Source organism: Heterocephalus glaber, unplaced genomic scaffold (genome assembly GCF_053883595.1).
Source record: "Heterocephalus glaber isolate CG9 unplaced genomic scaffold, H.glaber_assembly_v1.0 deba00001608, whole genome shotgun sequence".
Taxonomy (NCBI): Eukaryota; Metazoa; Chordata; class Mammalia; order Rodentia; family Bathyergidae; genus Heterocephalus; species Heterocephalus glaber.
Window position 1 is genome coordinate 13,199,225 of NW_028258379.1, and position 26,493 is coordinate 13,225,717.

Here is a 26,493-nt window from a genome sequence, read left to right on the forward strand (position 1 = left end):
AGACATGTGGCCGTGTCCAACCGCAGAGTCAGTACAGAGGAACACCTCTAAGTGCCATGTGGATACATTTACTCCCCTGGAAAACTCAGCCCTGTAGACAAAGAAGCTCACCAGCTTGTTCCTGAGCCAGGCCCAGCCAAGCTTCAAGCTCCAGAGCACACTCACCAGGTTTGATTTCCAGAAGTCGAAGCTTTGGATCCTCGGGAGGATGCAATCGCCTCTTCTTGCGCCAGCAGCGGGCAGGGTATGTATACAGCTGGCCTGGAGCGAGGCCTGTGGACAGAGAGCATGTAAAGATTAAAGGCTCCAGGCTGGAATGGGCCATGGTAACTACTCCCAACTAACAGAGAGCGGAAACTCAAGCCCAGAGAGGCGAGGTGGCTTGTCAAGGTGACACAGCTGGTTGATGGCACAGCCAAGGCTGAATCTAGGCCATCTGCCCCAGAACATTGCTAGTTGTTCCACCATACTGTTCAGCTCACCCAGGCCAAAAAGAGCCATCACTTAAGCAACAGCAGCTCTGCCCTCTGACCCTTCAGACCATAGGAAGAGTCAATCTCATGACAACTCTCCCAAGGCAGTGGCTCTCCAGCAACTGCCTCTCTGTCCAGGTATAGATTAAGTAGGTTCCTGTCAAGGTAGACAGGAGAAGTCACGGGCCTACCTTGGGGCTGCCTCCATGGAAACACATATCTGCTCTGGAGACCAGGCTCCATGGTCCACAGAGCAGCATTCCGGGACACTGCTGCCCATCTGCATGTGACATCATGGGTATGCGTCCCAGAACTGGGCTCATGGACTGCACTGTTCTCCAGCAGGAGTCTCCATTTATATTTGGCCTCTGACACCATGAGCAATACTGTCATGCCCAGAACTCCATGAGGAGCTTTCGTGATGCCCAGACAACACTCCTATGGCACACAGTGTGACAACATGGAGGGGTATGGATTCTCCACAGGAGTCCAACACAGCCTACTCTTAGGGGAAAAGGAAGAGAGTAAGGCTGAGGGGAAGAGAAAGGTGCTTAAGACTAGTAGGGTTTGGGTCCGAGGATGTAGATCAGTGGTGCCCCTCCTGCCTGGCAAGCACAAGGTCCTGAGTTTGATCCCCAGTACCAGAAAAAAAAAACACTGGTAGGGTGACTTGCAGCCTAAAAAGACCATCTAATGTTCCTCCAAATAAACCAGTAACCGACCAGCCTCACTATGCTAGAGTGGAAAACCCACAGAGAACTGGACTTTTCTGTCTTATCCCTGCTAGGAGCCCCAGAACCAAAACTATGTCTGACATGCAGAAGAACCCAACTAAGAATTTGTTGGATGGATGGATGGATGGATGAATGAATGAATGAATGAATGAAAATGTTCCAGCTTTTACTCTAAAATAAATTCTGTCTTCTGTGGATAAACGTGGCAATGACAGCTATTAGATGTAGGCAGGTCCATATGAAAGTGTCCCTGCCTAAACCTAGGGACACGGGGCTCAGAAAACGCCAGTACCCTATTCCCCTCTACATTCCAGGGCCCTAAAAGTTAAGAGGGGAAATTGCTTTCATTATTTGCCTTTGCAGAGAAAAATCTATAAAAGTTCTGTTATTACATACCTGTTCATTCATTTTTCAATTTCTACCAGTCATCTTTACCAATTCATTGGGCTGTGTCCCAAGTAGAGGCAACTCTCCCAACATTAAAGGAATGAAAATATTCAGGTGTCTTTATGTGCTAAGTATCATTTTAATCATACAGGTGCTCCCACAGGTTGCAAGACTGTGAACAACTTGGAGGTTTTGATTCCTCCCATTTTGATTCTCAGAAACTATTAAGATTGGCGCCTACAGGGCTCCTGCTTTGTGGGCTTCTGCATAGTAGGAGGATCCTGTAGCTTTGAGCTCCCTGAGCTCTAAGGACTAGACTTATAGCAGGTGAATATAAGCCAAATGAAGCAAATAAAGGAAGCTTGCTCTCCCTGTCATGAGAGGTCCAGGGGTCTCCTCTCTTTGAGGGAAGATATCATTAGAAATAGCTCAATGTTTCTGCTATGGCTTACTTCAGGACCATGTCATCTCTGATCCTGCCATTCCTAAATGAATGTCTTGATTCTGAGTCCCTTCCAGCTGTCCAGGCAACCACTAGGCATGATGATCTTCAGGATCTCAGGGAAGACCAAGTACTGATCTGCTACTCCACATCCCAGAACTGGTCCCACCAATCCCTACTCATCTTGGCTTAGTGATTCTTAACACGGGCTGAAACCAAAATCACCTGGAGAATTTCTCAAAAGCACTAGTACCCAGAATTCATGCCAGAACTTTCAAATCTGAATTTAGGTAGCTGAGAAAACTGGGTGACTATTTTTTAAGAACTTTATAGATTGTTGGAATGTCTAACTGGGAACCTCTGGGTGTCTACGCATCATCTAGTTACTGCCTGCATGTTTTTCTGATGGGCCAAGATTAGCTTAACAGCTTTTGCGGCAGGATCCCGAGCATACTTGTATTTCCCCCAAAAGTATTGTAATTAATTGCCTGCTTACTAGATTGTCTCTCCTACTGGTTTTATAAGATCCAGGATGGTAGGAATCATGTCCATCTCTCATATCCCCAACAACTACTGCACAGTGCTTAGAGGCACATCAAAGAATCCCCATCAAGTAAACACATTCAACAGAACTGAACCCAACTCATAAATACAAGAAGTGAACAATCACTGGCCCTGCTGTTCCTTTCTCCAAGAGACTCTACAAAGTGGACCCAGAACTGAGCCCAGAGCCCAACTTACCAAACCCAGCATGGCAGATTCTGGTCTCAAATTTCTTTCTTGTCCCCTAGACTACCCCCTGGTATATCCAACATAATCAAAGCCAGGTGAGGAAGAAAGTGCCAGGCCAGCACTTTCAAAAACTCTAAGTGACAAGAGCTCAAAAATATCAGCATTTGTTCCTACAGCCTCCCAGAGACGGTAGTCACTACACCTGCGGGTCAGCAGCACCGAGGCAGCCCCAGGCCACTCTGCTGGTAGCTGTAGGCCCCTTTCCTGAGAGCCAATTTTGGTTAAGTCCTTTGAATGCCCAGAAGAGAGAGCTGGTTTTGTTTGATTCTTTTTCCAGTAGACTGGAGAAGCCCCATGGTGCAGAGGAAGAGCACACAAGTACTGGAAAATATCCCAACACCTGTCTAAGCCCGCCTCCTCACCTGGAAGATAAGGGCATCAAGGAAACCCACCTATGGGACTATCATGGAATTCACTGATACTCAAGAGGAAGATCTTTAAGGCCTTAAAAACTTAACAACTATCAGTTGTTGATTACCAGGATTTAGCTGATACAGACTTATCTTGGACTCTAGGACCACATGGTTTGACAAGGCTCCCCTGCCCCACCCACCCATGCTACCCTTTGGCCATTTAGTCACAAGATGGAAACGGCTTCCCTTTGATGTCTACTTTGATTCCACCTTGTCTCCTTACCCCCTTCCTTGCCCACCTTCCTAAGCTGACAAGCACCAGGGTTTCTTTATAGGGCCACCACATTCGGCCCTGGAGTTTCACTTATACAGGGAGGAGAAGCCTCATGAGACTCATGTTGTTTATCTCATTAGAACAAGAGGCTCATAACTGAAAAGCCCATGTGTGTGGAAGATGGAGGAGGGAAGAGGAGGAAGATGGAGTCACAGCTGCTGCTAGGGAAATTAGCCTTGAGGAGTGAGCCTGGGGCTGGGGCTGGAGGAGGGGAAGCAGGAGAGAGGGAAGCAAGAGAAGAGAGGAAGGATCAGTCCTTCCTGGTAACCAAGGCCACAGCTACCCCTCCATTCACAAACCCACTGAGCAAACTGCTTTTCTGTTGCCTCAAGCTGAAACTCCAGTTACAGAACTCTGCCTGTGTGAAAGCACCAACATGTCAGAGAAAGAGAGAGAGAAATGTTCACTCTTCACATTTGCTGGGGAGATTAGTTCCACGCAAAAATTTGGTATGATAGGTTTGGCGTCTAAATGATCACCAGACTCAAGACAAATATCTTGTTACACGTGTTTTTCAAGTTTTGCAAAACCTGTGTTCTGAGCATCTGTGACAAACAAGGCATGAGCTATGAGGAGTTCAGAAGAAGAAATGTGATGGAAAAGAGAGGGAAGGAAGATATGGAAAAGGAACAGAAAAGTAGAAAAGAACTAGAGTGGCTTTCTCTTCCCCTAACCAGACGTGAACTGTGAAAATTCAAGCTCACTCCAAGAGAGGACTCTCCCTGCAGCATTCCAGAGAGGTGGTCCCACAGCTGCTAACAGACCTCAATGGAAAACTGCTTCACAGGACAGCCTACCCTACTGTCGGCCAACACTTGTGACAAAGAGAGTCACTCTGCCCTTATTTTGAATCAAAATCTACCTCTGAAACTTATGCCAAATTGTCAACCCTCTGTTCCAAAACTCCATCCCATATACCCACTTGGTTTTGAAGAGAAGTCAACCAGGAAGCTGAGGAACTAGAGAAGAATAGAGGTGGGGGAGAGACGTAGTGAGTGCACCTGCTCAGAGCCAAGGAATAGGACAAACGGCTCCAAATTAAGAATCCAAATGCTGCAGCCCTTTGATCATCTGTCCCATCCCAAAAGGAAAGGGATGGAACCAATGACTCTGCTTTGGGCCATCAGTTCCATTTAAACAGCTCCTCCATTTCTTACTTCTACCATGTGTCACCACAATGGGCCTCCCACAGCCTCCCTGTTGATAAACAGATAATTATATGAGGTATGAATTCTCCAAGCCTGAGCATAAGAACTGCATAAGTCGTTACTGAAACACTAAATACTGAACCAGAATATCAGAGACACACCAAGGCATTTGTAGTGGGGGGAATTTCCACATAAGGAAATCTGCACCAGATCAAGTCTTACTCATGTTCATACTCCTAGGGCTTGTCCAGCATATCATAGGTGCTCTGTCAGTATTTGTGTTTGAAAACACCAATTTGAATCAACTCTACGGAACTGGAGGGATTAGTCACAAGACCCTAGGCAGGGCTTGAAAAGTGGGCAAGATCATTTCACAAGAAAACCAGCAGCATTTCCCCGGAGCAATGCCCTTTTCTCTTCTCTTGGTTTATTTAAGATCTGCCCTGACTTCAAAGGCAGCTTTCAGTGAAGGCTTCCTGAACTACCCTCTAAATGACTGGAGTCTGGGAACTTAGTACCACATTCTAGGACTCAGCCCGCCCCCACATACCTCATCAGCCATCCCCTTTGCACACTCCCAACACTCTCCCTGAACTCTCTCATTCTAAGATTCAATTCTGGGGTGTCCCTTGGGTGCTGGCAGGCAGAACTTGATTCAGAATGCTGCCTGCTTCCTCTGGCCCAAGGGTTCCCAAGTCCCTCACTGGTCCTATCACACTCAAAGCTGATATTGCAACAACTGCTAACATTTACTGAGCTCTCGCTCTGTCCGAGGCTAGCACCTCGCATTCACTCTTTCTTCGATGTTGTTGTTCTTTATGTAGACCTCATATATTTTACACTCATTCTTGCCTCATTGTAGCAGTAACCCCATGAGACATTGAAAGGCCGAAGTGGGCCAGGGATTTAGCTCAGTGGTTCTGCCACCTGCCTCAAAAGTGCAAGGTCCCAAGTTCGATTCCCGGTACCAAAAAAAAAAAAGAAAGAAAGGCTGAAGACAGGGAGGCCAACAGTGATTAAGTAATTGGCCCAAAGTTGCACAACTCCTAAGGGAAGTCTACTCCATGGGCCAGGCACAAAACCTCTCCACTCCCCCTACATCCCCACTGAGCCGACAGAAACAGCAGTACTGAAACTCAGAACTGCCCTTATGGGAAACTTGTTCCCACACCAAAGCCATCAGGAAAAGACCCCCCCAACCCAACTACCACCTTCACCAAGCTAATTCTTGTGGAATTCATTTTTTCCTCATTATTACATCACCAACTTCACCAACTACAATTGCTCACAGAGAAAAGCATCTTGGTGATATTAAAGCATTTTAATAAGACCTATAAAATGTATGGAGAAGCAGAAAAGCCACCAGAATCTACTATCCAAATTCATCAGAAGAATTTTTTAAGAATTACAAGATTAAAGAGCCGGGGATTTAGCTCAGTGGTTCTGCCGCCTGCCTCATAAACACAAAGTCCTGAGTTTGATCCCTGGTAACAAAAAAAAAGAATTATAGGATTAAAATATAAGTTTAGAAGTTATTAGATCTGATCCCTACCTGATACCGGGATCACCTCTACAATATTCCTGCAAAGTGTCCCCCATCCTGGTCTCTGTTTCAATAATTCTAATTCTCACCCTGACATGAAGCAGTCTACTGTACTGTTAAAATATTCTGTTGTTAGAAATATGCCTATTACTCTCATCCACTGCTGGTAGGAAACTATGAAGAAGAATTTGGGCATACCTAGTAAAACTACATATATTTTTTATCTTTGACCTAGCAATTCCATTTCTAGAAAGTCTTTACCAAGAAGTCACATGCAAAAATATAAAAATATGTACTCATTATAGTATATTTTACACTATAAAAGAGTGGAAACAATCCAAATGTCCATCTATAGGGACTTGGTGAAATAAACATAGGACAGTATATATACACAATAGACTATTGAGAAGCTGTTAGAAAAAAAGGAAGGGAGAGAGGGAGAGAAAGAGAAGCAGTCATCCATACCCTTTGGCTCATGAGCTATCATGATTTGGACAAGGTCTGAATGTATCCCCCAAAGTTTCATGCCTAGTCCTCAGTGTAGCTATGATGAGAGGTGGTCGTTTTCAAGAGATTAGGAAAGTTAAGCAGGTTAGTGAAAATCCATTAGGTTATTGGGGGCACTCTCAGAAGGGATTAACACAGTTTTCATGGGACCCTAGTTAGTTTCTGAAGGAGCAAATTGTTATAAAAAGACCAAGCCTGGCCCCTGAATTCCTCTTGCTTCCTGATTCACCATGTAATCTCTCCCTGTCCACATTCTTGCACCACGAAGCCATCTGCCATGTTGGAATATAACCAGAAGGACCTTACTAGAGCTGAGCAGATGCTGGCATCATGTACTTGAATCTTCAGAACTGTAAGCTAAATAAACCTCTTTTCTTTATAAAGTACCCAGGCTTGGATATTTTGTTATAGCAATAGAAACCAGACTAATACATGGCCCTACCTCCAGTGCATCACTTTGATCTCTGCTTCCATTATCACATCTCTTGCTCTGACTCTGACCTTCCTGCCTCCGTCTTCTAAGGATCCTTGTGATTTTATTGGGCCCACCTATATAATTCAGTATAATCTCACTATTTCAAAGTTCTTTTTTTTTCAAAGTTCTTAATCACATCTTCAAAGTCCTTTTTGCCATGTAAGATGCATATATACAGATACATATATACATAGATACGTAGATACCTATATACCTATATACATACATTCGGATGTGGATATCTAGAAGAGGTAGACATTATTCTGTTTATCACAAAATTATTGTAGAGTTCTTACACCATTCATGAAATAGAATAATATTACTTAAAGGTTAACTGAATTAGTTAAAAGCTATACTATAAACACTAAGTCAATTAAAATAATAAACAATTATTATAGTTATTAAGCCAACAAAAAAGGAGATAAAATGGAATTTAAAATTCACCTACCAAGGAGACAGAAAAAGATGAAAAAGGGGAAAAAAATTTAGTAAATAGGAAAAAAAAGAAAAATGATAGGTTTGAGCCTAAGTATAATAATAATACATTAAATGTAAATGATCTAATTACCCAAATTTAAAAGTTTGTCAGATTACCTTTAAAAAGCAAGACACACCTATGTGCTGAAAAAACTTTTAACATGAAGACACAAATAGGCTAAAGGGAAAATATAGAGAATATTAACACTAATCAAAAAAGAAAAAAATGCCTATCTAAACACCACATAGTAGATTTCAAAGCAAATAATATTAGTAGAGGTGAAAAGGTTATATCACAACACTGAAAGGATCAGTTTATCAAGAAGACATAGCAATCCTAAATTTTATGTATCTAATAAATGAGATTTAAAATACATGAAATAAAAACTAATAGAATCAAAAAGATAAATAAACTCACAATTATAAATAAAAATTTCAATATTCCCTCTTGATAACTCACAGAACAAATAGGTATATAGGGAAATCTGTAAGGATATAAAAGATTTGAATAACACTATCAACCAATTTGACCTTATTGATATTTGTAGAATGCTCTAACAAACAATAAAATACTCTTTTCCCTCTTTTCCCAAGACAAAACATATTTCAGACCATAAATATGTACTCAAACAATTTTTTTAATTTATATCAAAGTATTCTCTGAATATATATAATTGAATTAGAAATAATAAATGGACACATTTTTGGAAAATGCCTCAAATGTTTGAAGTAATACACTTCTAAACAATGCTTGAGTAAAAAACAAAACCAAAAAAGGAAATATTTTCCACTGAATAAAAAGGAATTCACAATATCAAAATTTGTGAAATGAGGCAAAAGTAGTATTTAGGGGAAAAATTTTTAGGGGAAATTTTTATGTTAAAAAATCCATGAAACAGAAAAGAAAAAAGAAATCAAATCTGTAACCTGAATTTCCACCTTGAAAAAGAAACCAAATTTCTCTAGTGTGAAAAACTAAAAGTGTAAATAAGGACTAAAAGGTATAATAGATAATGTGAAATAGGAAGAAAAGGGGCAAACAGGAAGGGGAAATGGGAGGGGTAGGGGAAAGAAAACAAGGGAATGGAATTAATACGAGAAAATGAAAAAAATGGAAACAAAGTCTTTGTAAATAGGGAGGGATGGAGGGGTTGAAGGGAGGGCAGGGAAATGGGGAAAAAATAAGATCCAAGAGAGATTATGTAAGGTGCAAATTCCAATGATGAATGTCATTATATTGTATACCTAAAATGTACCAATAAAGTTCATTAAAAAAAGAAACCAAATTAAATGAAAAGCAAGTTGAATAAAGAAAAAATAAAGATCAGAGTAAAAAACTATAAAATAGCAGAAAAAGTAATTAAGAAATCGATTCTACCAAAAGCTATTTCTTTGAGATCATTAAAATTCATAACCCTAGTCAGAATGATCAAATGAAAAAGAAAATTCAAATTACCAATATAAAGAATGAAAGGTTACAACACTACAGAGTCTACATATATTAAAAGGATAATTCAGCAGTTTATGAACAACTTTGTACAACTAACTTTGCCAACTTAGATGAAATAGACAAATTCTTTGTAAGTCACTAACTACCAAAGCTTACTCAAGATGAAATAGACAACCTGAATAGCCCTATGTCTAATTAAGAACTTAAATTTATAATTTAAGATACTTCCACAAAGAAATTACCAGGTCCAGATATTCAGTGGTCAACACTACAAAACATTTATGGAAGTAATTATACCAATTTTATATAAACTCTTCCAAAACACTGAAAAGGAAAAAATACTTCTCAACTCATTATATGAAGCCAGGATCAGTCTGATAGCCAAACCAGACACACACATTACAAGACTAATATCTCTTTAAATATAGATCTCTTTAAATATAAATATAGATAAATATAGGAGCAGAAAGTATTCAACGTGAGCCTGATACATTTTGTTCTGATATTAGGATAGCAAAAAAGGCTATCAAATCTCTGGGCTGTTTTAAAACACCAGTACGAATTGATATTCCTACTGGCCACGGATGGAAAAAATGTAAGCATCAATCAGAATAACCATAGCAATGGATCAAAATACATCAAATATATTAAATCTAACTTCATGATAATACTCAAAATTATTTTATTGATCACCTTTGGAGAATACAAAGGAACCAACTCACTATTTTGAAAACTGTTAAACAAAGGGGAAAAAATCATTTATCCTGCCTTTCTTATGTCAACTCCACCTGATAATAACCAAAATTTTAATGAAGAGATGCTTTTTCTTTATAAAAGTCTTGGAACTAATCAATAAGGAAATAGGGATGGCCTCAAATTGTCATCTTTTTGCAATTCTTCATGGAATAAGGGATCTCAACAATTATCATCAAGGCTGCTAACATCAGTAAAAAGAAAGATAACCAGATAGTATGCGCCTCCTGATGAAAGTACTCTTTATGACCTAGGAATTGTTCTTGCCAAAACACTGAACCTGAATAAGTCTCTAAACCTAATTACCAGTTCACAGGAATAACACCATGGGGATGCAATCAGAGAATCCAGGTTCTGGGAATCCCAACTGTCCAAACAACCCATGGTATTTCTTCAACAAATACCATGCAAGGAGGAAAGAGACAGAAATAGAGAGAATTAAGGAGAAATTAGGATTTTTTGGAGAAATAAGGGGCATGTCAACCAGTTGCAACGCAGGGATCCTATTTGGATCCTGATTAAAACTAGAGGACAGAAAGTTAATGTTCACCAAATTCTTGATGATATTAAAGTCTAAGTGAGATTTGATAGTGATTATGGGTTGGCTTGGTTTTTCGAAGTCCTTACCATTTAGAGATAGATAACAAAACATTTGTAGATGAAATAATATGTTATCTTGGATTTGCTTCAAAACAATCTGGATTTAGAGAGGAAAGCAGCAGGTGAGTGTGAATGAAATAAAATTGGTCATGTGTTGAGCATTGTCAATACTGAAATACATGGAGATTCATTTTACTATTCTGTCTATTTTTATATGGGTGTGAAATTTTTCAAATGAAAAAGCTGTGGGCTTTTTAATATACCCATATCAAGCCAGAAAACTGCATTCCTATAGTTGGCTTCCTAATCTCCACCAATGAGTCTAGAGACTAGAAGACTGGTTTCATAGTCATAATAATAGTAATGTCAACAATAATATCCAGCCGGGGATTTAGCTCAGTGGTTTCGCCACCTGCTGCACAAGCACAAGGACCCGAGATCAATCCCTGGTACCAAAAAATAATAATAATAATAATAATAATAATTTCCAACATTTTTGGAGAACATACTATTTGCTAAACCCATGAGTTTTTAATGAATTCTTTTCATTTAATACAGACAAAATCCTAGGTAGTCAATACTAATGTTATCCACATTTTACAGATGAGGAACCTGAGGGACAGAGTTTTGGTGACAAAGCTAAGTTCACACCCACACCTGACCACAAATTTCCAACTTGTAACCAGTACCCAAGAGTAAAAGGTGACGACTGCTCTCACGTACTCATCTTGCTTTCTTTGGGCTGAATATCTTGAGTTCTTTCACTCCCCACCCAACAGCTTCAGTGGCCTACACCACCTTGTCAAATTCCTCAGGATGCTCGGTGCTATGAGAGCAGCTGAGTTTTTTGACAGCACGTGCAGCTTGCCTCAGCCCACCCCACCCAGCTGCATGGCCTCCCAGCAGCTAGGGTCCTTCCTCCCTCTAGACTGGGACCCCAAGCACATGCATGTTCCAGGGTTGGCACAGCTCACCTGGGCCCCGATGCCTCTTCTCCATCCAGATGTAGCAATTATTCTGGGCCACCCCGGTCTGTGAGTCCAGGAAGGGGAGCCGCACACTGCGTTCTGCACACAGCCGTGAGTTATAACTACGGCAATGTTCAATTGCTTCCTTGTAAAACTGGTCCCCAAGCCTGCCAGGAGACAGAGAGAGGGAGAGAAGAGTGAGGCCAGGGAAAAGCAAAACTCACCCAAAGAGATACTGGTGTCCCCGAGCAAGGGTCAGAATATAACTAAGTGCCAGGTCTGTACCAGACTGTCTCCCATCCCAAATCCACCAGGTAACTTAGAAACTCCTTTAACATGGACCAAAGAGCCCCAAGAATCAACCAGCAGTAGGTGAGACTAGTCCCTATTCTGAGAAGCTTGAGGTCCAGTTAGTTCCACACTGGAAGTAGCTCTGGAACTATTTTCTGCATGGAATCTAGAGGACGTCATGCATCTAGAGCCTCTTTAGCTATACTTTGTTCTCAGTGGTCACCAGCAAAGGTACTCTGGATGAACCCAAGCCACTAGCAAAGACACCCAGATTCCCATAGGAATGGAAGAGAAACACTCCATATAACAAAGACTAGAGGGGCCGGGGATTTAGCTCAGTGGTTCCGGTGCTGGCCTAGCAAGCACAAGGTCCTGAGTTCAATCGATTGTACCAAAAAAAAAAAAAATACTAGAAGGATGGAGGACGTAACCTATAAAGGCGAAGCTATTTACTGTAGAGAGAAGGAGGTGAAGAGGGACAAGCACCCGTCTTTCAAAGCCACACAGTTAAAGAAACTATCTCCAATGGAAAACAAGCAAAGGAAGCATTTAAAATAATATTGGAACTCAAAATAATTCAACTGCCAGAGTTAAAGACACAAATCAAAGACCTTTCTGGTTTGTAGGAGTGTTGATCTGATGAAGCACAAATTTATATTCCTGAATCCTTGGTATCCTTGGGCACATATGATGCTACTAACTTAAAGATAGTGTCTTTTCAACTTTATGAACAAAACCTCAGTAACAAGGGAACTAGCACAAAGAATCAACAACCGGGATCTCATCTTATTAAAAAGCTTCTGCACTGCAAGAGAAACCACCAACAGAGCTAAGAGACAACCTACAATGTGGGAAAAAAATTTTAGCAGCTGTACCTTAGACAAAGGTCTACTATCTAGAATGTATAAAGAATTGAAAAAAATCAGACCCCCCAAATTCAAAGACCCAATTGAAAAATGGGCATCTGAAATGAACAGACATTTCTCAGACAAAGAACTAAAAGCAGCAAATAAATATATGAAAAAATGTTCGACATCACTGGTCATTCGAGAAATGCAGATGAAAACAACCCTGAGATTCCTCCTCACCCCAGAAAGAATGGCTGCTATCCAGAAATCAACCAATAACAAATGCCGGCTGGGGTGTGAGGAGAAAGGAACCCTTCTCCATTGTTGGTGGGAGTGCGGACTGGTGCAGCCGCTGTGGAAATCAGTATGGAGATACCTCAAAGAACTAGGCCTAGAGGTCCCATTTGACCCAGCTATTCCCTTCCTGGGTATCTTCCCCAAAGAATTAAAAGAATCATACCACAGCATACATGTGCATACATGTTTATAGCGGCACAGTTTATAATAGCTAAAGCTTGGAAACAGCCCGAGTGCCCATCAACTGGAAACTGGATAAAGAAGAGGTGTTTTTTTAATAAAATGGAGTACTACTCAGCCATAAAGAAGAAGAAACTAGAGACATTTATAGCTAAATGGATGCATATTGAGGCCATCCTCTTAAGTGAAATAAATAGGACACACATGTATAAATACCAAATAGTTTCACTAATGTGAGAAACTGAAAGTGCAAATAAGGGTTAAAATGATTAAAACAAATAATTGATAATTTGAAATATTAAAAGATCCAAAGGTGTAGGGGTGGCGGGAGGGGAAGGGGAAAGGAAAGGAAAAATTATGAGAAAAGAAAAAAGATGGAAATAAAATCTACGTAAATAGGGAAGGGTGGAGGGGGTGAAGGGTGCACAGGTAATGGGGAAAAAAAATAAGAACCGAGATACATCATGTACAGGTACAAGCACCCAATGATAAATGTAAATGTATTTATACCTAAAATGTACCAATAAAAGAATTTTTTAAAAAGATAGTGTCTTTTCAAAAACCAAAACCAGTACACTGCTATAAGTGATCAAGTATAAAGCACAGACATAACCAGTGAGATAAAATACCTAACAAAGAAAACATAGGCACATGGTGGAAGCGAATAAAGGCCCAAGGACATACAAATGTAATCGCCTAAACTCTGCAGGTAAACTTGACCCCAGGAGTAGAAGGGAAGGCAGAAAGGAGTGGAGAGAGGGGCTCCAGGGTCAAAAGAGAAAATCAAGTCACTCTTTTAGAAGCAACTATATAAATGTCCCTTTGTTTTGGTTCTATGTAGATTTGACAAAGCCAAAATCTGGGAGGGAAAGCCTCTAGATTAAAAATAATACATTTTTTAACCAAAATATTTAAAGACAGAAAAGTTGAGAGAATGTTTTCAAGTTTTTAAATTGTGGTACAGCACACATAACAAAACCTACCATCTTCGCCATTTTAAGTGGACAGTTCAGTGATAGCAAGTATGTTCACACTGTTATGCAACCATTACCACAATCTATATCCCCAACTCTTCATTTTGCAAAAACTGAAACTCTATACCCATTAACCAGGAACTGCCTTCTCCCCTTTCTCCCAGCTGTGGGAGCCACCATTCTACTTTCTGTCTCTATGATTTTTTGTTTGTTTGTTTTTGTGGGTACCGGGGATCGAACTCGGGTCCGCTGTACTTGTGAGACAGGCGCCAGAACCACTGAGCTAAATCCCCAGCCCCTGTCTCTATGATTTTGATTATTCTAAGTAACTCATATAAGTGGAATCATACAGTATTTGTCTTTTGGAGACTAGCATGCTTTACTTAGCATTTTCAAGGTTCATCCACGTTGTAGCGTGTGTCAGAATTTTCTTCCTTTTTAAGACTGAATAATATTCTATCATCTCTGTATGCCACATTTTGCTTAATCATTCATTAATCCATGGGCAGTTAAGTTGTTCCATGTTTCAGCTACCGACAGTAACGCTGCTATGAATATAAGCGTACATATATCTCTTCAAGTCCCTGCTTCCAATTCTTCTGGGTGTATATCAAGGAGTGGAATTGCCAGATCATATGGTAGATCTATTTTTTGTTGTTGTTAAATTCTTTTATTGGTACATTTTAGGTATACAACACAATTACATTTCTCATTGGGAATTGTACCTTTACATAATGCATCTTGGTTCTTATTTTTTCCCCATTCCTAGCCCTCCCTTCACCCCCTCCACCCTTCCCTATTTACAAAGACTTTATTTCCATTTTTTCCATTTCTCATCATTTTTCCTTTCCCTTCTTTCCTTTCCTCTGTCCCTCCCACTACCCCTACCCCTTTGGACCTTTTCTGCCTATTTTGCATTAGGTAGATCTATTTTTAATCCTGTGAACAATTACTCTACTGTGTTTCACAGTGGCCACACCATTTTTCATTCCCACCAGCAAAATACAAGGGTTACAATTCCTGCACATCACCATTTGTTAGAAAGCAAAGTTTTAAATGGACTTTTCTATACTCTTTTTAAAATGTCAATGAGTCCAATCCCACCAAAGAATTTTAAATACATATCTTGTGATGAGTGAAAACAACCACAGAACTTCCCAAGCATTATTTAGAAATTATGCATGTGGAGGAAAAAAACTTTCCTTCTTTTTTTTTTAATCTCTGAAGAGCCTCGCACTCACATGGAAGGCATAGCATGCTCAAAAAGTGTCCTGGCAGTTACAAAACCAAACTATCATCAAATTATAATCGTTGCACAGCTGGAAATAAATTAGGGAGGGGAGATGAAAGCCCATTAAAATGCTATAAAATGAAATGACACATAAGCTGATGTAAGCAAAGCTGATAACAAGGATCATGAGACTGAACAAAAATGAAGAACTCTTTTCAACAAAGTGTTCATCTGTGTTACAACAGCTTAAATGCCTGCTGGGGCCATGTAGCTCAGTGGAACAGGACTTTTACATGCAGCTGAGCCCAGTCAAGATGGCATGGATTTCCAGGCCCCCTCCATGACACAGCAACCAGCCACACCAACCATTCCACACAGATGAAAACTGATAGCAAACGACAGGCAGATCTTGGTGGGCGCCGGGGGTGGCTAAGGGTTGAACCAGTACCTGTGTGTGTATGCAGCAAGTGCTCTACTATTAAGCTACACCCCAGCCTTTTTTAAAAAATACCTGAGTTGCTGGGGTTGGGTTCAAACTTGTGATTCATCCTCCTACCTTAACTTCCCAAGTGGCTGGGATTACAGATGTAAGCCACTGTCCCTGGCTCCGATGGTCCTTTCACAGACCAACAAAAAAGATGTTAGTTATTCCAACACTAGAAATTCTACTTTAAAACAAAAGAACCCATAGAATTAAGAGTCTCCCCCTAAAATTTTTTTAAAGGACAGAATGTTAAAAAAAGGAGAACTGTCCACTGAGACTCATATACTAGAGAAAACAGGATTTCCAGTTTCCAGAAAACCTTCTGGAAGCTAATACAAAAGAAATGGACGGCAGGATTTCAGACAAGACTTTTCCTGATATGCTAGTAACTCACTTCCAACACCTTTGGCCAGATGAGAAGAACAAGAAAGTGCTCTTGCTGGAAACAAAAAGTGAGGTTGGCAGATATCTGTGCCCCACACCAAAGAGAACAAGAAAGTCAAACAAAGTAGCACACCAGGCGAAAATTAATTTCATCTAAATACCTCCACTTTCATAGCAAGCAATGTTATTAGTAACAGGCCTGCTAGGGGAAATGTATGTTTTTAAATGTAATCTTTGCATGAATGATACCTCTTTTAAGCAAGCAGAAGAGACTTTCTGCAGACAGGAACAACTGTCTTAAAGACTGAAGCTGCACAAAGGTGACATCAAACAGCCCCTCCACTTTTGTCTTCAGGGAAGTTGCTTTCAAATGCACCAAGTGTTGGAGAGATTTGGAAACAAAAGTTAAAGGCTTTTTTCAAGATGCAGGAAGAGAAGAAAAGACTTCAACCTCCTTGATAAATTCAAGCAGCACTTCTCCAAAAGGTAATTAGCCAAAATCTTCACAGGGCTTGCTCACTCTCTGGAAGAAAATCGATGGCCAGGTCTCCAGAACCCATGGAAAGCAATTTAAACAGGAGAAAGGACAAATGTCCTTTCCAATATAGTATTTCTTTTTTTAAAAAAATCCCACAAGAATAGTATCTCAGGGGTGACATTTGCATTAAAGTTGCAAGGGCCAGAAAGAGCAGGCACAGGCTGGCAGCAAATGACTCATTTTGTGGAGCTGTGACCAGCGTGCCCCAGGCTGGGTCAGGCATGGACCAGCCTCAGCTGTCACCTGTCTACACCAAATGGAGGGGGCCAGATTGCCAAGGGATGATCGATGTCTCAGGCTTGAGGAAGCTGGCACGAAGCAGGGTAGAATGATGTCCTCATCAACAACTGACTCGGGGCTACTCAAGGTTGCAATCAGAAACGGAAATGGCAAGGGGAACAAATTGCTGGGCTGTGCATGGCCTGCGGTTGGAGCAGCACGGGCTGCCTGGTTCTATGGGCTTTATGAAGAGTAGGGGTCCCTGGTGGTCCAGCTGGAGTGAGAGAGTCATCCCAGCTCTGAGAGCTCCATGTTCCTATGAGAGCCTTCCAGCAACCCTCCTGGGGTGTATTTACGGGGAGATGGATTCTAAGGGGCCAAGGGCAGCACAGAGTGAGAAAAATTAGACTTTCAAAATGATTGCCAACTAGGCTACAACTGTGATTTTTAGAGCCTTTCATGCCCCTTCCAAGACCCTCTGTTTCTCTTCTTCTACCCTCCAGCTCTCAAAACCTCCCCTGGATAAACACTCATGTCCAACTCTACAACCATACTCCTGGGCTCCTTCCCATGGGTCCTTCTGGTTCTGCATTTAGACCCAATGTCAGCTGTCAGGCCATACTTCAAATATGCATCCAAAAGCAAACTCTACATCTTCCGTCAGAGGCCTGTCCCCTCCCTGAGCCTCCATTCACCTAGGGGCATGGCTAGGGAGCCATCACCTAGGGAGATGGCTCCTCCCCAATCTGATGCCCAGCAAGTTATCCACAACCCCTCCTTTGCCTTCACCCCGCCTGACACTAAGTTCTTTTATTTCTCAGGAAGTTGTCCTCCTCTCTCCAATCCCAGTGTGTGGCTACAAGTCCCCTTTTGCTGTAAAAATAGGACCTTGGCACGCTATTTGCGCACATAAACAGAGATAAGCAAAAAGAAGCCCTGGCTGCGACAGGACTTCTGCTCCTTCCTCCCCCCAGTGGTGCCCCTTCTCTCTGGCCACCTGGTTTCCCTGCTGTCTCACCAGGCTGCCCCCACTTCCACAGCTGCCCACAAACACACATTAAAGCTCATCTGCACCAGTGTGCTAACTTCCTGCTATTTGCATTTAAACATGTTTAACTCTAAGTGTGGCATGGGAAGCGAGATCTTCGGTGTTTTTTGTTTTTTTTATAACTGACAAGCTGGAGGCGATATTTGGCAAGATGGAGGAATCTCCTTATTTTCATTAAAATTGTGCTGCTGCTAAAGTGGCTCTTGAAAGCAAACCAACTTTAGTGTTTGTTATAGAATGAATTGTGTTGGTCCACACACAAAACATTTATGTGTTGGAGCCCTGACCCCTAGCATCATGGTATTTGGAGATGGAGTATTTAGAAGAAATTGGGTCAATATAGGATGAGGATCATATAAGAAAAGATATGATGTCTATCTCTATTTATTTCTCTCTCTCTATCTCTCCCTCTCCCTCTCCCTCTCCCTCTCTCTCCTCCTCCTTCTCCTCCTCCTCCTCCTCTTTCTCCTTCCATTTCTCTTTCTCCACCATGTGGGGACACAGCACAAATATGGCCATATATGAGCTAGAAAAAGAGCCCTCACCAGGAACTAGACCATGCTAACACCCTGATCTTGGAGCTCCCCAGCCCCAAGACCTATGAGAAATCAATGTTGTTTAAGCCTCTCTGTCTGTGGAGTTTTGTTGTAGCAGCATCCACAGTTGATCAATAGTGTTTCTGGATGTTTCAACTAGGAAGGCTCAGGAAGGTGGATGAAAGAGATCTAATCCTTAGCCTCCCAAATCTTATCTTCTTCCAACAAAGACAACAATGATAACACTACTAATACATCAATTCAACTCTTGTCAGTGGTTAATATGTGTCTTCCCTACTGGACTAAAACCCCATGAGGGCAGAGACCACATCTGCAGGGCCACTGCAAACAGCCACTCAGGCCGGGCACTAAACAACTCTAGGGTACTGTGCATGTCAACTTCAGCACCACCTGGAATGGTGAAGCCCAGCATGCCTGCACACCTGAGCTTCTCAGTAAGCAGAGCTCAGCACACAGTAGGTACCCAATAAGTCTTTGTTGCATTGCACTTAACAGCAGCTCATATCCTGCTCATCTCAGGTAGGCATCTGAACAAGAGCTATAAAGCACATACTGCAGGCATGTGCACAGTCCTCAGACACTGTGGTTTGTGTAGGGTGGTGATTTAGACTGCATGGCTGTCTGCTTGCAACTTTAGGGAAAAACACAGAGAACGTGTGTCATCTCTCTTGTTTAGTCTTCATCACCCAGCACCTGGGTTATTGCCTCCATCTCCTGGCTACAGTCACTACTGCTCTCCTCTTATCCATCCTGGAAAAAAGAAATCTCCCTTAAACCCAGTTTTTAGCCTTTCACTCTTCAGGGTAGAATTTGAGATGGCTCCCAATTATGCCTCGATTCCTGTGCTTGGCTGTCAGTTTTCTCGGAAAGCTGACATACTGAGATAGAGTAGAGAGATTCTGTGTCCAGTCCACTTACTGACTACACAACCTGAAACAAAGTACTTACCCTTCCCTGCAGCTAGATTCTAGCCCCTGCCATGCAGGTACTTAGCCCTTGTTTCAGGTCTGTGGGAGGATTTAGTGAGCTAGAACCTCTGGCACACAGATGTGAATACCTACCATCAATAGTCATTCCTTTCCCCTCTCCCCAAAGAGCAGTATTTTCTGCTCTTTGGGGCAGTAACTCTCCTGAGCAGGACGGTCCTCTCCATGTCACACACACACACACAATACACTCACAACAGTGGTGACAAAGAACTTGTCAGAAGCCCACCCATACCTCTGTCCCAAGAGAGATGGCAGCCAGGTGGCCAAGGATGGACCTCAGGTATCAAGAAGCAGAGGGACTGGCAGGTCATGGTGCCAGCAGTGCCCTGAATCCTGCCCTAAGTGCAGAGCCTGCACCTGGCTCCTTTGCTGGTCTATGGCAAAGCTCAGTACAGAGATGGGGATGGTGCTCAGTGATAGAGCACTTCCGTAGTATGTGCTAGGCCTTGGGCTCCACCCTAGCACTACAAAAAAAAAAAAGAAGAAGAAGAAGAAGAGGAAGAAGAAGAAAAAGTACAGAACCTGCCACTTTAGGTTGAGTGATGAGCAAGTGAATGAATGAACAAATCAATCAATCAATCCTCATCAGACATATATGAAGTAGGGAGTCCTGCCCTTGAACCCCAAGAGGGGTTTACTCCTGTCCTTTCTCCACCTGGAATTCCTACCTTCCAGCCTCAGCCTGGCTGATCTAACTGGCTCAAGGGTGGCCAAGCTCCTGCCTCTTCCAGGAAGCCTCCCAGATTATCGTGGTCAAGCGGACAGTACTTACTCTCTGGCTTCTGTGAGCTACCTAATCATCTCATGTAAGTTTTGCCTATCTCTGCCACCCTCCTTGCCTCTCTCCACTCAATTATATTGTAAGTGTCTTGAAGACAGGGACTGAGTGTTATATGCTTGCCTGCTCCCTGCCCATGCACGGTGCTGAGAATGTAGAAGCAGGTGACAACCATGGCTTACCTAACTGAAATGCCATGCCATCCCTAGCAAACCAATGGAAATGTCACCACTGGGAGATGCATGGGACACTCTTTCTCCATAGAAGCATGGTGTACACCTAAAGTTATCTGGCTGCTTCTCCAGAGCACAGAATGGGGTGTCTGAATCCAGAGGCACTATAAGATCATATCCCACTGAATTTCCCCATCTCTTTAAAAGGTCACTGCAGCTCTCAAGATTTTCATTTCTCCATCTACATAATTCATGGTTCCCTGCAAGATGCCACAGAACTACCATCCCCCCTTCTCTGAGCCTTACAAAAAGATTACTGAATACTGTGCTGATGTCATATCTACCTAGCTCCTCCTTTGCTGACACAAGAAAGACCCCCTCTGTGCTTGTCAAGAGTGTCATCAGCTTGTCCTCCAAAAGAAGGGTCTAGGCAGTGGCTCTCCAAGTTGGGTTTGTGAAGGAAATCAGAGTGGGTGGGTGGCTGTGAGATTCTGATTCTGGAGGTTTGGTATGCAATGCAGATATCTCAGATTCCCCAGTTATCCTGAGGGAACAAGACACTCCCTGCTTGGTGGAGAGCCCCCTGCCTTCCAAAACAAACGCACGAGCAAGAGAGCCTTGTCATGCTTCTGGCCGCCATGTTTTAATGGCAAAGCTGGAAAGCCCAGTTAACTGACTTCAATTCAGCTGGGGTTTGTTGTTATTGTTGTTTTTGTTGTTGTTCTTGGTAGAAAATTTCTTTCAACCAGATGGCATGGATGACACTGGCAGCACTATCCCAGAACAGACTGATTTCCCAGAACAGACTGATTTCCCAGAAGTCCTCATCCCTAATAAATCATCCAAGAAGCCTGGTATGTATGGAGAAGACTCTGACATCCTTACTGTATTCACTCTGTCCACAGCTCTGACCTTTGTAACATCCTGGGAAGGGCATACTGCATACATGAGTATCCCTTGTGAAAGCCACATCGAAATATTTGAACCCTAAAATTCCCATTATGACTTAAATGCCACTCAGTCTGATGTTCAGGCCCACTAGACCCAATAAATCCCTTTTCCAGCACTGACTCTGTTGAAGACTTTTCAGGGACTTATTATGCAAAGCTGCCTAAGCAAGAAGGAATTTATATTGAACCTGGCCATGATTTCTGAGCTGCCACTGGGTGTTCTGATGACATACATATCTCAGGGTTGAAGTCAAGGGGCTGCCAAGGACAGTAGATGGGAGGCAGGAGAAAAATCAGTGTGATTCCTTCCAGTAAATAATGAGCAGAGGGGTCAGAAAAGAGGGATGCTCCAGGGAGGAAGGAGCCCGCAGTTCCTCTTAGAGCCAAAGTTTGCCTTTCAAATGGCATGCAGACATGACAAAATAAATGTCTCCTCTGGTGACTAAGGAATGTATAGAATGTAACCCACTTTCAAAAATGAGAAAAACAAAAATCAAACAAGCTGCTTTCTCTAGGGTGTATCAGACCTAGAAAGAAAACACATCCCCATCACAGAAACTTCATTGATTGAGAAAATATTTTTAGTTTCTCTGGCTCATAGACTGAGTCCTTTTTGAAACCCCAGCTATGAGCACAGCATCCTGATATTATCCCCTGGGCATGATCACTGCTGAAGTAGACTGCTGATTAGAGACCATTCTTAGACAAACAGACCCTCAGTCCCATCTTTGCTGCTGGAATACATGGACCTCAGAGTCACCCTATCAGTAAAGAAAATGTTGTTCTATAGTCAATCCTCTATACAGCTGCCCAAGTGATCTTTTTAAAATACAAATCAGACCATGACATTCTCTCCTCCTTAAGTTCCTCCAATCTCTTACTACACTCAGAAAAAAAAAAAAACTAAACTCCTTTCCATAGCTACAGATTCCTAGGCCAGTGGTGGTGAACCTATGGCACTCATGCTGCAGCAGGCTGTTTGTATCATTGAATGATCTAAAAGGTTCACCATCATTGCCCTAGACCATCATCCTGCAGTGCTCACTTTGTCGTCCCCTGTCTCCCTGGGCTCCATCCTCACTGCATTTCTTTCTGTTCCTCCTATAGCCGAAGGTGAGCCTATCTCAAGACCTTTGCATATTCTACCTCCTCTATCTGGCACACACTTCTCTCAGATCTTCTGGTTGGCCTCTTCCCAAAGAAGTCTTCTGTGACACCTCATCTAGAGAAGCCCATCCCTCCCCAGTTCTACCCTGTTTCTTGCTATCTCATATCCTATTTTGTGTTTTCATACTTATCTCACCAAATTTTTCCTCTTGACCTTCCAATTATCTCTACACAACTTTACTATAAATCTCATGAGAACAGAGTCTTGTCTTACCAGATCCTGGTACCCAGGGATTAGGCACACAGAACTGTTCGGTGGATATTACTAAGCAAGTAAGTGAAAGATGGGGATAGGCCTGCTTGCACAGTGTGACAGCGTGGTAGCCTGGCCTTGCAGAGAGCTAGAAGTCAGAGCCACGGGGAGACCCCAGCACGGAGAAGGAGAATTCTACAGCTGCTTCTCCCTTCAGACCCTCCTCACCCAACACACCCAGGACATCAGGTGAGTGGCCCATTCCATAGTCCAAATGTGATTCTCTATGGCCACACAATGCTACTTACACATCTCAGAACTGGAGAGGGGGTGTTGCCAAGTACGTGATGCCATTTACAATACCAGTCACTCCTTTCTATGCCATAAGGGACGCTCCAGGCCTGATACTGGCACTGTAAGCTACCAGGGCCAGAAGCAAGACAATCTCCAATGTGTGGATCCATTCCCATTCTCCTTCACTGGTGTCTCTCCAGATTAACCTCCTTTGCAGGTTCTTTCCCAAAGATCTGATCCATGCCCTCTTGCAGAGCCCTGAGCCTGCGGGTAGTGCCAGGGGCAGCAGCAGCTGGGGATAGAGATGATGTTGTTTGACAGGAAATCAATGGGAAGTTGAAGGTCATCTGGAGGGCACTATCTCCCCACCAGGCACCTGCTGGGATGGGATTTGTGGTCCCAACCTCACTTGGGGGTCTCTGCCCTCCTGTCAGAGCTGGTTAAGATCAGCCTGTGGAAGCAAATGCCCTGAACACCCAATGATTTCCAGGCTGCCCTTATAAGGGACAACCGGCCAAACAAAGGACAGTGTCTCATTTAGTGTGTCACCAAGTTGAGCATCACCCCAATGTCTCTTGGTAGGCCCATAAGAAAACTATCTCCAGGGCCGAGGATTTAGCTCAGTGGCACCACGCCTGCCTCACAAGCCCAAGGTCCTGAGTTCAATCCCCGGTACCAAAACAAAAAGAAAGAAAACTGTCTCCAGTAAGCCGTTTTATAAGGCATGCACTTGTAAATTCCCAAAATCAACAGGGAGCTTGGTTTTTGGAATCTGACCTGTTTTCCCAAGGTCCCACACTCCTATTCTTACACTTGCCTTTTCCCGCCATTATCTTCTTTCCTAACCTTTCCACCTTATCAAGGGTCACTAACATACAGGTCAGAAGCAAAACATTTAGCCCAATTCAAAAGCTGAAGATTCATCTGGCATAAAAATGAGGAAGAGGGCCGGGGATTTAGCTCAGTGGTTCCTGTGCCTGCCTCGCAAGCACAAGGTCCCGAGTTCAATCCCCGGTACCAAAAAAAAAAAAAAAACCAAAGAAGAAGGGCTGGGAAGGCAGTTCAGTGGTAGAGCACTTGCCTAACATGCCATGCATGAAACCCTGGATTCAATCCCCAGTACCACACACATACATATAAAGAGACACCTCTAACATAATTTTAAAAGGCTGACAGGATGGTGACAATGACAGTAATGGCATGGCTAACACTGATTGGGCACTCATGCTGTGTTTCCAGGCACTGTTTTAAGCATTTTACATGTCTTATCTCATTTTATCCTCAAACAACCCCCATACCATTGTCTCCCTTTCACCCCACCTGACTATGATACAGATTTGCAAACTGGGGTACCAAATTTTAAGTGATTTACCCAAGGACTTATGTGGCACTGTTAAGATGTAACCCCAGGCAAAAGAACTAGAATAACCTGAACAACACCTCTTTTCTTGGAGGCACTGGGTTTCTCTCTAAGAGCTCACAGATTTGCTGAAGAATCTTAGTTATTTGTCTTCTTTGTGCCTCAGTTTCCCATACATCAAATAGCCCAAAGATAAACTTTCCTCTCACAGAGCCACCTCTCAGAAACTCAAGAAGAGAGTTGATAATGGGATCTCTTAAAAAGATAGCATCAGGGCCGGGGATTTAGCTCAGTGCTTCCATCACCTGCCTCAAAAGCGCAAGGTCCCAAGTTCAAGCCCTGGCACCAAAAAAAAAAAAAAAAAAAAAAAAAGATAGCATCGGAGAAATGAAAAATGTATTTAGAATACAAAATGTGGTTTGGACACCAAATCCATGCCAAGTGCAAGCAAGGCCACTGGATTCTAAAGGGCTCTGTGGTTCTGAGCGTCTATCTCTTCAAGAGAGGAAAAGAGACATGCCAAATTGTCATACACTAAAGAGTCAGACTGAAGCACCTCAGAATGTTACAGACTGGCCAGCCTGATGCCTCGTTTTTATTGCAAAATAAGCCAATTACTACAGAGATGACACGATCTCCTCCTGCCACACAGAGGCAGATCTAGGATTCAATCTTCTGTCCAGACTCTTCATTCAGGGGTTTCTCCATGACTTAGAGCAGGTAGCTGCAAACTATAGTCCCTGGGCAAAAATCTATCCCGCCACAAATCTGTGTAAATAAAGCTTTATTGGGAGATAGCCCTGGCTGTCTCTGCTTCCATGCTATAATTGCCAGAACTGAGTACAACAGTGTCCCCTAAATGTGGTTTCACTCTCCATAGCCAAGAATAGTCCAAAAATACTCAATGAAAATTCCAAAAATAAACAATTCCTAAGTTTTAAATTTCACACCTTTCTGAGTAGCATGCTGAAATCTTACACTGTCCTGCTCTGTCTGGCCAGGGACATGAATCATCCCTTTGTCTACCATAATCCCCCTGTGTATGCCACCAGCCCATACTTTAGTAGCCATCACATTAGTAGTGTCATTTAATAGTGATCTCAGCTATCAAATACTATCAGATATTATTATAATGATTCTATTTTATTAGTAGTACTTGTTGATCTCTTCCTGTGCCTAATTTACACATTAAACTTTATCATAGGCAGATATGTATAGGAAAAAATACACCACATCTAGGGTCCAATAATATCCTCAGTTTCAGGCAACCACTGAGGGTTGTGGATATAAGCCCAAGGATAACGGGCAACAAGTTGTTCCAACAGAGATCACATGGCCTGCAAAACCCAAAATATTTACCATCTGGACCTTTACAGAAAAAGTTTGCCAGCTCCAGGTTTGATAGCATACGCCTTGAATAATGAAAACCCACCAACTTTGGAATAAAAGAAAATGAGAGACGTAAAAGTCACACAGCTTAAGCAGATCGTTTTACAATTATCTCAGCTTGGTACAACTTAATAAAAACCTATAAATAGAGCTAATAATAAAGAAACAAGCACTAGCTCACCCTACCTATTTAATAATTATTGTTAACTACAGCAAGCAAAACTCATCACTGAAAATTAATTTTTTTCTCAGCTCCCTAGAAAGTCTTTGCATTTAGAAAATGCTGCTGGCCAATGGGTGAGAAGTTCCTTCTCATAGTCACACAGCCCTCATTTCTTCCTGTTAAACTAAAGGCTATTGCTGTGGCAGCTGGAGAATGGAGAGCTCACCCTCTGCCTGGGGTGTCCTCCAAGACCTGGTGCCCTCTGCCAGAGAGGTGCAGAAACCCTCCTGGTCCCCCACATTCCAAGTAAAGTCTAGGGGAAGAGCAGCATAGGAGGGGTTCCTGTGCAGGCTTCCTCTCCCTCCTGCACCTACCCACCTGGCCTTGCCATTCTTCCTTTCCAGAAAGTGGTCAGGACATCCACAAGGCTCACAGGAGTACCCAGCCCTGGTTCTGCTTTCTGCTTGTGCCTGATGGGCTGTGGTCCTAGGCTGAAGTCAGAATTTAAGTCACTGGATCTCCTGCAAGTCTCTCAACCTCTCTGGGCTCC

At 42.5% G+C, this 26,493-nt stretch overlaps 1 protein-coding gene across 7 annotated transcripts in view; it reads right to left on the reverse strand.

Annotated features, from left to right (window-relative positions):
- Dpf3 (double PHD fingers 3) overlaps positions 1-26,493 on the reverse strand; it is a 257,440-nt gene that overhangs the window by 139,057 nt on the left and 91,890 nt on the right. For all 7 annotated transcript variants that reach the window (XR_015445026.1, XR_001182647.3, XR_015445025.1 and 4 more), the window contains exons 2-3: positions 11,443-11,603; positions 166-273 (exon numbers count right to left, since the gene is read on the reverse strand). Coding sequence is in view for 4 of the 7 variants with exons in the window: in XM_087195352.1 (XP_087051478.1) it covers positions 166-273; positions 11,443-11,603 (269 nt within the window). In the remaining 3 variants the exon portion in view is untranslated. The remainder of the gene's footprint in view (positions 1-165; positions 274-11,442; positions 11,604-26,493) is intronic.